The sequence below is a fragment of the Hyperolius riggenbachi genome, chromosome 7 (assembly GCF_040937935.1).
Source record: "Hyperolius riggenbachi isolate aHypRig1 chromosome 7, aHypRig1.pri, whole genome shotgun sequence".
NCBI classification, from domain to species: domain Eukaryota; kingdom Metazoa; phylum Chordata; class Amphibia; order Anura; family Hyperoliidae; genus Hyperolius; species Hyperolius riggenbachi.
The window spans coordinates 210943684-210956326 of NC_090652.1; the positions used below are offsets into that span (position 1 = coordinate 210943684).

Here is a 12643-nt window from a genome sequence, read left to right on the forward strand (position 1 = left end):
CCACTGCTTCCTGGTTAACTGTCCCCAGGTAGCGCAGGCCATGTGTACTGGGATGCCATCAAGATACCACCTCTCATGTGCACTGGTACATTGTCATAAATGAGGATGTCACACAAGGACATTTTAGGAATGTATAAATATCTGGAAAATCTCTGCGTAAATACATATTTTAAAGTTATTCATCGAATAACTACCAAATAACTACCATTTTAATGGTATTATCTGTATTAAATCCAGGAGTGCCTATTTACACATTGTATTACAGCAAGTTAAACTGCTAGCATTTTAGTGTCCCTGAGGGTTCTTGATTTCCCAATTTGCTACCAAGGTAACGACAGAAACAATCTCTTTTAACAATGAAGAGCAGTGAGGACAGAGGAGCATGAGAGATCTTTGGATGAAGCAGGCTAGCAACCAGTACAGAAAAGACAACACAACCAGTCTGAGGAATGGGCGGGACTCAGGGCACAGCACAGGAATCCACCACAGTTCTGTAAATCTTTCCTAGTGTACAAACTTTGCTATTTGAACATTAATCACTGAAGAGTTCTATATATTCACTCTGGATTTATAAAATATATAGAGAAAAGAATCGCCTGCTTCTTCAGTGCAGAAGAATGTGAGTGCAGTGAGTGCTGCTGAAATAAGAGGCCTCAGGAGAGGCTGGCCATGAAAAATGTCCATTCTGTCCTTGCTGAGCCGAGGGAATGCCCAGGTGGTCAAAAATACCCATGAGAAGTTAGAAATACACTACGAGCCGGAGGTAAGATTTAAGTGTTTGCATAGACATTTTTCAGCTCTATTAATAGTGAAATATATTGCACTTTTTTGGGGAGGTAGAGGGAGCTAATTTTCAGATAGCATTATGTAAATTATCCACTACATAGTGGAGCAATGTAAAGAAAACCCTTGTGAGGTAAGTTAAAGTACACCTGTAAGCAGAGGAGATACTTACCATGGCCGAGAAGCCTCTGGATGGTACTGCGCAGGCATGGGCCATACTTTGCGCCTGTGCAGTGCAACTGGTGAGCGTGGCTGCAAGCAATCTTTGACATGAATGATGAGGATTGTTTAGAGGGTCACAGCACAGCAAGGGGCATAGGAAGCTTGGGGAAGCCTTTTCTACCTTGAGCAACCTTGTCACCTTAAAGCTGACCTGAAGTTAAGATAAAAAAAAGTTAGATACTTACCTTAGTATTGGTACTGAGGTAAGTATGTAACTTTTGTTAAAATCTTGACTACAGGTCTGCTTAAAGGTGACAAGGTAGCTCATATGGGGGTTGATTCACAACATCATGGTAATACTGACATGGACAGACAGCGTGCGGCAGTATTACCTTTATTTTCGACTGCAAGTACCGCGAGTTATGCAGTACTCAAGTAGTGCGACCATTTCTATGGTAATGCGCGTTACTAGCGAGCGTTACCATAAGTAATGTGCGTTTCTGTAGCAAGGGTCGCACTACTCAAGTACCGCGGGTCGCACTAATAGAGTGCCTCATGGTACTTGCGGACGGATATAAGGATAATACTGCTGTGCGCTGTCTGGGCACGGCAGTATTACCGCAATGTTGGGAATCAACCCCATGGATAAAACTGTAGTGTACACCAAAATATGCTACCAGATTGGGCTTCCTTGTATATTGATGTTAGGGAAAGGCACCAGACAGATAGATTGGAATCCAGACAGACACAATGGGTTAAGGTTAGGCAAACGGCAAGAAGGATTAACACTAGCTTTTTGCTAAGGTAAATTATACTAACAAGGTAGCTCAGACAGGCAATATGCATAATCAAAATAGGCTACTCATAAAATTGAGCTACTTAAGGCTGCCATACACTGGTCGATTGCCACCAGATCGACCAACAGATACAGTAGATCCCTCTCTGATTGAATCTGATCAGAGAGGGATCTAATGGCTGCCCATACACTGCACACAGATTTTGAATCAATTTCAGTATGAAATTGATTCACAACCTGTGAAACAGCAGCTGCCGCCCTGCCTCGTTGCCCCCTGTCTCACTGCGCTGCCTCGCCGCCCCTGCCTCACCACCCCCAGGCCTCCTTTCGGGCTCCCCCGGCCAGCAGCAATTATATTACCTGTCGGCGCGAGTCCCCGGGTCCATGCTGTCCCTTTTTCCAGCGTCCTCCTATGTCTCCTCTTCACTTCTTGTCCCGTCCGTGACAAGCAGAAGTTCAAACAGTACAGTTTGAACTTGGCCTTCTCACAGGATGGGACAGGAAGTGAAGAGAAGATGGAGAAGAAGGTCAGCCGGAAGAAGGGACAGCACGGACTCGCGCCGGCTGGACAGGTGATGTTATTGCTGCATCGGTCGTCGCCAAATCGAACACAGCTAACAATGTGCTTCCGACCCGCCAGCGATCTAGCTAAATTTTCTGCCTGGACAGATCAACTGAATCGATCGATTTTGGATGGAAATTGGTCGATCGGTCAACATTTGCATTAACGATTGCACAGCAGATTCGATCACAGTGATCGAATTTGGTGTATATTGACGGGAAATCGACTTAGTGTATGGGTACTTTTAGTGAGGGTAGTTCAAACGTTGTGCTTATTTGTATGTGCTATATAACCGCTGCAAATAAATGTGATACTTGTGGAGGATTTCCTTGTTTGCCGACTGGTCGAGTCTAGATTGGTTCTGCATTATTGGACTTAATACTTGAGGTTGGATGGATCCTCTTTCCGATCTGTGACTCCCAGCATAAGAGGTGTTTTGACCGAGGCCTGCAGGTTATGTACTTCAGTAGTGTGGTAGTTCAAACTAACAAGGCAGTTCATACTGGCAAAACACCTGAAACGGTTGTTTATGACTGGATGGGGTGAAAGTTGGATATTTTTGCAGTCGCTCTAGCTCCAGGGAATAGAATTCATCCCAACTCTAGAGGCATCTCTCATCAGCTAACCCACCGAAATGTACCTATAGGTTATGTAATAAGAGATGCTACTGGAGCCATGGAGACATTGACTGTGGAGGAAAGTGGATCATGTCATTGGAGTGTGAAGATGTGAGTTACTTCTCTGCTCCGCTAGCCACTCTGCATGGGGAACATATCTAGCCATGGCCGGCCTTTGAGCTGAGCGACCGGAGCGGTCGCTCAGGGTGCCGGCTTCCGGGGGGCGCACGTAATGTGAATTCAACTGGCCCAGGCCGCATTTCTAACTGCTGGCTGCGGGCTCCAGGTCCATCTGTGGCTGCTGCGAGAGGTAGCTCCGCCCCCTGGTGCCACTGGGGGTGATGGGGCGAAGACTCCAGGAACCTGCTGCTGCCTCTTGCTGAGTCTGCGTGAGTCGTGTGTGCCAGTAGCCCCGCCCCTCGCTCACAGGTGATGTCTGCACTGCGCACTAATCAGAGAGAGACCTGCTTGTCACTCCTGACTCTTGGCAATTTTCTGTCCCCAGCTACAAGCAGAAAAGTAAAATTCCCCAACTGTCTCTCGTTTGGGGAAGTGGGGGCCAACTGTCTCTCGGTTGGGGAAGTGGGGGGTGCCTATATACGCCAAAGGGGGATCTGCTTGTATGCTATACACTATTTATCTGCCTAGCTATATACACTAAAAGGGGATCTGTTTATATACACTAAAGGGGGGGGGGGCTCTACCTATATACACTAAAGGGGGGAATCTGCTTATATACACTAAAGCAGATCTTGCACATGGGCATGTGTGTGCGCGTGCGTGCAATGAGGATGTATGGGGAGGGGGCATCAAAATCTGGTTACGCTCAGGGCGCTGTGAAACCTAAGGCCGGCCCTGCATCTAGCTATCTATACTGGGGGCAGCTCTAACTACTTAATACTGGGGGCCCCTCTAACTACCAAATACTGGGGTGCCCTCTAACTAGCTAATACTGGGGCAAGGCGGGGGTCTACTTTTGGCTACCTAATACTGGGTTAATACTGGCTAACAATAAGGATAGCAATTTATATATTGGTATGAGGTTGATAATATTTAACGCCATAATTATTTTTTAGCCTAGACTAATATTGCATCCATTCTGCTTGTAGCTATATTTTGAACTCAGAATTTACCATTCAGAGTCTCAGTTATGTGAGGATTGAGTAAATAAAGGGTCTTATCTATTTGTCATAAATCAGCTAACATTCTCTTAAGATCCTATTTGAATGTTCTGTTTCAGTTAAGGCATCTTAATGACATGTATTTATGTTAGCAAAAAAAATCTATGTATCTCCTTTTAATGTTGCATGTATATACCTGTTTGCTCTAACATCTGGTCAACATATAGGATTTGAGTCTGATGAAGGCTGAATAGCCCAAAGCTTATTCTTATTCTTGTAAGTTAGCCAATAAATGGTATCCTGATTGAAAACTTCTGGCCTATACTAGAGGCAAATTCAAAGATGCTTTTGCCAAAGTTTCCCATTAGTACAGCAGTGGATTGTACTCCTCAGGGAGGATTTCCATTGGTCTTTTAATCACTTCCCAACTGAGGGGTTTTACCCCCTGACCACCAGAGCAATTTTCACCTTTCAGCGCTCCTTCCATTCATTCGTCTATAACTTTATCATTACTTATCGCAATGAAATGAACTATATCTTGTTTTTTTCGCCACCAATTAGGCTTTCTTTAGGTGGGACATTATGCCAAGAATTATTTTATTCTAAATGTGTTTTAATGGGAAAATAGGAAAAAACGTGGGAAAAAAATTATTGTTTTTCAGTTTTTGGCCTTTATAGTTTTTAAATAATGCATGCTACTGTATTTAAAACCCATGAAATGTATTTGCCCTTTTGTCCCGGTTATAAAACCATTTAAATTATGTCCCTATCACAATGTTTGGCGCCAATATTTTAATTGGAAACAAAGGTGCATTTTTTCAGTTTTGCGTCCATCCCTAATTACAAGCCCATAGTTTATAAAGTAACAGTGTTATACCCTCATGACATAAATATTTAAAAAGTTCAGTCCCTAACGTAACTATTTATGTATTTTTTTTTAATTGTAATTTTTTTTTTTAAATTACAAGAACATTTTGTTTATGCGACCTGCAAGCGTCCGGAAGGACGCTTGCAGGAAGTAGAAAGAGGCTGAGAACTTTTTTTTTCCCACAATGGTCGCGCTGCTCAGCCGAGCGGCAGCGGATCATTGCGGGGCTTAGATCAACGAACGGGAATGGATTTTCCCGTTCATTGATCTCCGGGCGAGCGGGCGGCGGCGTGTTTACTAGCGGCGGGCGGCGTGTTTACGAGCGGGAGCGCGGGCAGCGGCGGGAGCGCGGAAAGTACGTATTTCTCCGTCCCTGGAGGTTGAAGGATGGAAAAAGGGACGGAGAAATGCGTACGCGCGGGGGTAAAGTGGTTAATGGACCAATGATAACCCCAATGGCACATTTAAAGATGCTTTGCCGGAGCTTGCTATGCTTTGGTATAGCGAGTGCTGTGGTGGGGAGTTGTTCATCGGGGATCTTCAATCAAGCAATTCATAGGATATTGGTGTGGGACATTACCAAAGGATATTGGCATTTATTAAAGGTAAGTATTTATGGTTAATTAACAATAATAAAATACCTCTCTCATTGTAAAATGTTTACTTCATTTTTAACTCTTTGTGAAAATGACCATTTACTTGGGGGGCAGGTATCTGGGGGTCCCCTTGTTAAAGAGGACTCCCAGATTCACCTATTAACCCAACATTCTCCTGGGCACAAGAGGAGGAGAAGAGCTCCTTGTCCATTAATTCAATTTACTCAATTATTGTATTACAGTCATCACTACCTAATATCGGTGGACACCTCTCTGTACCTAGCACTGTTTGTGGGACACCTCTGACTACTTAATACTATTGCTTTGGGGAATACCTCTGGCCAAGGCCTGTTTGTTTTACCACTAAGTTAGCCCGTGTCACTCCCCCCTTGTAAGCCTGGGCACTTGGAAGCGCTGACCCTGAGAACCAGCTTGCTAGTATGCCAGACTGTAGACTTTAATTATGTATTAAACTTGCTTATTACTACTTGTTCACAAGATATGATTTCAGAGATTGAGAGTTAGATAAGAATATTTCAGAATATTTATTTTCCATATTATTGCTTAACATTAAGTTGAAAATCCCTGTAATCACTATAATGTATCCTCTGACAAATTCCATATTCATTCTACCTAGTGTCTGTGATAAATAGCTGCTGCTATTTTCACAAGTGACATGAGTTGGATGCAGGGTGCTTATGGGGACAGATGGAGCTTGTAGCCTGTACATTGTTATCAGCATGTACAAAGTGTGATTAATGACAAGAGAAATGTGTCCCATTTGCTTTTAGAGATTTGTGTCTGAGAGCCCAGCCAGTCCGTTTCCAACACTTGATAAATCCATTGTAAAGCACTTTGGCCGACAGGCTGCAAAGGACACAAGATATACTGTATGTCAAAAGCTAAAATAAAAGTCATTTTAAAAATTGAAATGTGCCTTTCATGTCTGGATCTGGAACCAAAAATAAAGAATGCCTTTCAACCACTTCCCCATTTCGGCCAAAAACAAGATACAATTTAAGTTTGGCTTTCTATTTCTATTAGTTAGAAGTGTTAAAGCGAACCCCATGCAGGTTTTTTTTTTATTCAAATGGTACACAGAGGCATGTTTTTTTGCTTAATGACATGCCTCAGTGTCTTCTGTGTGCCACTCTCCATGCCTCCTTTGTTCCACTGCAATCCCCTGAAATTGCCGACAACAGATTGTCGGTAGACTACTAAGGCAAGGGGCGTCCCTTGCAGGAGAGGCACTCCTGCAAAACGCCCTTTCCCCTCCTCTCTGAGACTCTTCTCCGCCTCTCCCTGCCTCTATTCCGCCCTTCTGAGCCTCTTCCCTGAGTCTACATGCCTCTCTCTGCCTCTATCCCGCCCCTCCGCACAGCGATCAATGTTCTTTGTTCCTGTCTGCACTCGCTACAAATACTCTTACCAAGGACTAGTATTTATTTTTATTTAACAGCTACTCTACAGTTATATCCTAAGTTTAAAGTGGACCTGAACTCTTTCACAGGACAGAAGGAAAACAGAGAGAAAGGCATGACTGTATGTATTTAGCTTTTAGCCTGTCTAAATTCTCCACTCATCTGTGATTAAGCACAAGTTGTAATTTGATCCCTTAGATGTTAACAATATGTCTGCTTCCATAGAGGCAGGAAGTAGGAACTGTGCAGATTTATTGCAGGGTTTGTATCAGTTGTTGCAAAGGAATGTTTTTCTTTAAAGATTATAATGCTGTTGCATATCATATAGAGCAGAGAGGAAGTTCTGAATTCAGGTCCGCTTTAAAATGCATCTCTGGTGTACATAAAAAAACACAGAGGTACACTAATGCTTAAAAGTTAACATGTCCCAACACATTGTCTGCTTAATAAGACTCACTGGAACCACTATGTCACAGCACCATCCTCCCCCCTCCAGCGTCCCCTGTGGCCCCCGTTCTGCTCAGTCATAATCTTCGACTGAGCAGAACGTCGAATATGGGTGGGGAGGAGGTCGTTCCAGATACGATTTACTCCACACAGCGCGCAGGGGAGCTGCACTGTGTCCGAGCTGTGGCTGCATGGTGCTGTCCCAGTTACAGCTCAATGCGCTCTGGCCAATTATTTTGCAATAATGCAAGTAGAAACATGAATGTCTGGCACTATTGAAGATTCATTTGCCAACAGTACAAATAAGGTGCATGTGCCTGTAGAGTGAGCTTATATTCAAAGTATTTGTGATGATCCGCTCAGCTGGCTGCACAGGCAGACAGCTGTTTGTCCATTCCTCTAGTCTGTGGGCTGCAGGTCTCTGGAACAGAGACCTGTCTTTTCATTGCAAGTTTCTGTTCTGTTCTCTTGCTGGGGAATTTGCATACATTCGTTATGCAAATCCCCTACTTGCCTTCTTTGATGACTGGCACTATAAGAGCTTTATCTTTCCCAGAATGCTTTGCTGGTCATTTCCCTTCCATGCTCAGTTCCTGATGGACACTGCTGGAGTGTCAGCCATTGCTATCTAGTATAGTTAATTCCTGGGGGTTGCTTTAGGCTCCCCTTCTAGCCCAGTCAGGTTGTATTATCTGTATTGCCTGTTCTGTCTTGTCTTGCCTGTTTGCCATTGTCCTGTCCCTATGGTGGTTGACAGGAAATGGTTCTGATCTATGTTCTTGGAGTATAGCTGGTGCAGCGGTTGCTACCAGCTATCTCTTCTGTTCTGTTTCCTGGGATCGCGCTAGCTACTTTGTGCTAGCGCTGGGGATCCTTCTGTTCTGTTTCTTGGGATCGCGCTAGCTACTTTGTGCGAGCGCTGGGGATCCTTCTGTTCTGTCTTGTCGGTCGCGATTGCGCTGTCACCAACAGCGGTTGATAGCGAATCGTTCTGTCTTGCTGAGATCGCACTAGCCGCTAGCGTTAGCGGCTGTGGATCTTTCTGATCTGTGTTCCTGCTTGGATCACACTTGCTCTGCCGGAAGAGCGGTGGATCCTTCCTGCCTAGTTCTTGTTTTTCGTGTGTCTGTCTTGTCCGCTGCGCTTGCTACAGGCTCGGTGAGGTAACCGTTAAGCAAGCGCTCGCGTCCCCTGTTTCATGTTTGTCTGTTTATGGTTAGTTAGGCGTGCTTGTCTCTATTGTGCTTATCACGTGGAGATCGCGCATAACCGCGTGCACTGTTGCGAATGAGTGCGGTGTTCGCGGTTAGCTAGCGGTTGTTATTTTCCGTATCTCCTTATTGTATTTGCTGTGCCTTTGCTACCCTCGTATTCTATTCTGTTCTGCCTTGTGTCACGTCTCGCGATCGCACCTCTCGCGATCGCGTTCCTATTTCGTATCTGCTGTTGTGTGTGCGCGGTCGCGGAGTGGCGACTGGATTGGCGCACACACATACAACCTATCCCTTTTGCTCCATCTCATTCGCAATCGCCTCTCTTGCGATTGCGTTCTGCGCTTCGTACAATTCCTGTCTGGCACTTGTGGAGGTACAGAGGATTGGTTCCTCTGCACTCCCCAGCGCCATCTGCCGACAGGAATTTCCCTCTACAGGTGCGTAGCACCTTTTGCTGGGTTCCTGCTAATTATACGCTTGTGGAGGATCTCCGCCGTGTCAGCGCACGCGTTGTGCGCTGATCACGGGGAAAGTTCCACAATCGTGACAGTATTGTTGGAAAATAAACCTTCACAACAGTGCCGGACATTTATGTTTCTACTTGCATTATTGCAATTGTTTTAGCACCTCTGGTCAAATTATATATTTAAACACATAACGTACATCAAACGAAAAGAACTGCTTCAAGCACCCACATATGTCATAAAAGATGCAGCAAAGCAAACAAAGAAAAAAGGGTTCACTCTATTTGCTTTTTCAGCAGTGAAATATTTTAGTATTATATATATAATATATTATATAATATTATAAAATATATAATAATTATATATATAAGCACAGTCAGCTAAAATATTCCATATTTATTTTTCATCTTCTGTAAAATTCATATAAGTCTGCCATGTTGCAGTCTGGAAATTCTAAAAAAAATTCCACAGTGCCAGATATATTTGGTTACTTTTGTAGGTCAAAATAGTGAACAGCCAATGCAAGAAACAGTGCGTTAAAAAAAAGACATATTAACGAAGGTTTACTGTTTTTTTTTTGTTTTGTTTTGTTTTTTTTGTCATTGTGCCCTTTATAGTCTTAGTTCTTGCACATAAACCACTGCATCGCACATAAACCATTTTTGCAATATTATTTTTTAAATATTTTTTCATTCCTGGCTTGTTTGTTTGCAAACCTGACTTCCTATGTTAATTTTTAGATGCAGCTTGGTTGGACTGAACAGCAGTTTGTAAAACTGTCCAAACTGCTCCCCCTATCCTGACACCACCCACAGGAAGTTGTCAGGGAGGGGCTGGGATTCACAACCAGCCAGTCTTTCATTGTTTACACAGAATTAACCTGCCCTTGTCCTCTAGCTTTCTGTTCCCGGAATATTAACCATTTCTGGCCAGCACTGCATCTAAAGCTCTGCATAATCTCATCATCATTCTCTGTCTTCTTCCCTCTGCTCTGTGTGTAATAAATCACTTACCCTCTATTCCATGGCCCCTCCATCACAGCCACATCTCTGCTCACGTGACCTGTGAATTCAACTCTTAGGCTTCATCAGGGAAATACAGGGGTCTTGCTCTCGCTAATTTGCTGAAAGAGGGAATGTGGTAGCAGAATTGCTTTACCACATTTTGCTGCTGCATATTGTGCATTCAGGGGGCCTCAGATGGCTACCTAATGCTACCATCTAGGGGACACACATAGCATCCTTATTTTACTATCTGGGGACACACATGGTTATCTAATACTGCTATATGGGATTCTGCACATGGCTACCTAATACTTACCTGGGAGGCCTCACATGGCTTCCTAATACAGTATTAGTATTGGAGGGGCTTGATATGTCTACCTAATGGTACCACTCTACTGCATGCCTGACACCTGATGCATGTCATGTGACCTAGAGTCAGAGGGGAGCAGCACAGTTTGAGATGCTGCCATGAGAAAGTGGAGACGTAACATGAGCAGGTAAATACAGTGGGATACGAAAGGTTGGGCAACCTTGTTAGATTTTTCTTAGTCTGCCAAGTTTGGGCAACCTTGTTACTAATAACAAGTAACCCTAGTACTGCCGTATGGGGGTCCTTATTGCACACTTTCTGTAAATCCTATAAACTTTATTTCACTTCTCAAATATCACTGTGTGTGTCTCCTATATGATATATTTAACTGACAATTTATCATAACAACCAACGATATACAGGAAAATCATGACGATTAACAAGGTTGCCCAAAGTTTTGCATCATACTATATATTATTTACAAGGGTAAGGAAAAGAGAAGAGGAGGAGCGGGGCCCCCATAACACTTGCACCCCCCCTGTTACGAAGGGTTGTTGTCACACGCTTGCATCTGGGGTTCTTAACATTGCTACCTAATTCTGCAGTATGGGGGTCCTCACATGGTGGCCTACTACTTCTATCTGGAGATCATATGGTTACCTAATACTACTCTATAGGGTGCCATACATGACTACATAATACCACTTTCTGGGGGCCTGATATAATTACCTAATGCTAATATCTGCAAGGCCTATTAATATTGCTATCTGAAGGGCACACATGGCTACCTGATACTGCTAATGGGAAGGGAGGGCACACATGGCTACCTAATATTGATGTCTGGAGGATGCACATGCCTACCTAAAGGTCCGTACACACGCCGGACTGCAGGCAACGACGGGTCCGTCGTCACCTCCCGCTGGGCGGGAGTTCCAGCGACAGTCCGGCGTGTGTACAGTCTATCTGCAGACTGATACGGCTGGAAACAGCCGTATCAGTCCACCGACAGACTGTACACACGCCGGACTGTCTGCTGTAATCAGTCCGGCGTGTGTAAAGACCCTAATTCTTTCAAGGAGTACAATGGCTGCCTAATCAATACTTCATAGAGAGGAGCATGTCTTGCTAAAAACTTCAATGCTTAACCAAGTATATAAAATCACTGAATAAAAAGCAACATCCATAAATGTCACATAACTCAATAAGTGAACAGGACAGGAGCCCAGTGTAGAGAGGTCAACAGATGTTTCACGTTATTTACTTACACTACGTTAGGACAGCTCATCTGTCCTCTGCCCAGTCTGAAATAATACAGTGAGTAATGTGCCATTTATGGATGTTGCTTTTCATTAATGATTTTATGTATATAGCATACGTGGTTGTGCAATACAAATGTAAGTTTTTACCAGGGTGTGCTTCTCTGTTCTGACTTTGAATGAAGTATTGATTGAATGATGTTTATCAGAAGATTCACTCAATAATAACCTTACATTGGATATACTGTATTATTATTGTTATTTATTGTATTTATAAAGTGCCAACATATTCTGCAGCGCAATAAATAGGGTTACATACAATGTAAACAAGGGGTGACAGACAGAGAGGTAGCAAATGGTTAAAAAAACATACTGTAGCACAAGGTAATCCATGCAAGCAGTATGCTTGATCATGTGATTTTACAGAGGCCAAGCAATTCAAGTCCGAGTTAGTCCATGGGAAGGGTGTCATATCTGGGGTTGCAAAGGCTTGCAATCTAAAGGCTGGAGGACGGCGGGGCGGGCGCATGAAGCCAGGCTGCGCAAGCGCAGTAAAACCTGACTGGCCAAGATACCGGGACTCCATACTGAAGATCCAGGAGGCGGAGGACAGCAGGGGCTTGAGGCAGCCCCAGGTATGTTTGAAATTTTTTTTTAGGTTTCATCTCTGGTTTCCTTTAAGAAAGAGTTTGGTAAATGCTCGCCAGCTAGCACTGTACAGGTAGCCATACATGTAGCAATGATGGGCAAATTAATCCAAGAGACAGATCTCTCTCTAAACGAATCTGATTAGAGCGAGATCTGTCAACTGCCCATATACCGCAGGCCGATTCCCGATCGATTTTAGCATGAAAACTCTCAGGAATCGGCCACATCTGCCACCTCCGTCACTGCCCCCCAATGTATAAATGTGAAGAGCACATGGAGGAGGAGGAAGCGGCGTATGAATGGGCACCATGCGGTGGGCGACATAGGACAGGTAATGTATAAATGTATACATGGAGGGCACATTTATACACTAG

The 12643-nt window shown here is 43.9% G+C and overlaps 1 protein-coding gene across 2 annotated transcripts in view; it reads left to right on the top strand.

Annotated features, from left to right (window-relative positions):
• The first annotated feature begins 384 nt into the window (after positions 1 to 384).
• The window catches only part of KIAA2012 (KIAA2012 ortholog), a 331067-nt gene continuing 318808 nt past the window's right edge, over positions 385 to 12643 (top strand). For both annotated transcript variants that reach the window (XM_068245108.1, XM_068245109.1), the window contains exon 1: positions 385 to 763. In XM_068245108.1, coding sequence (XP_068101209.1) covers positions 677 to 763 — 87 coding nt within the window. In that variant the 5' untranslated portion in view covers positions 385 to 676. The remainder of the gene's footprint in view (positions 764 to 12643) is intronic.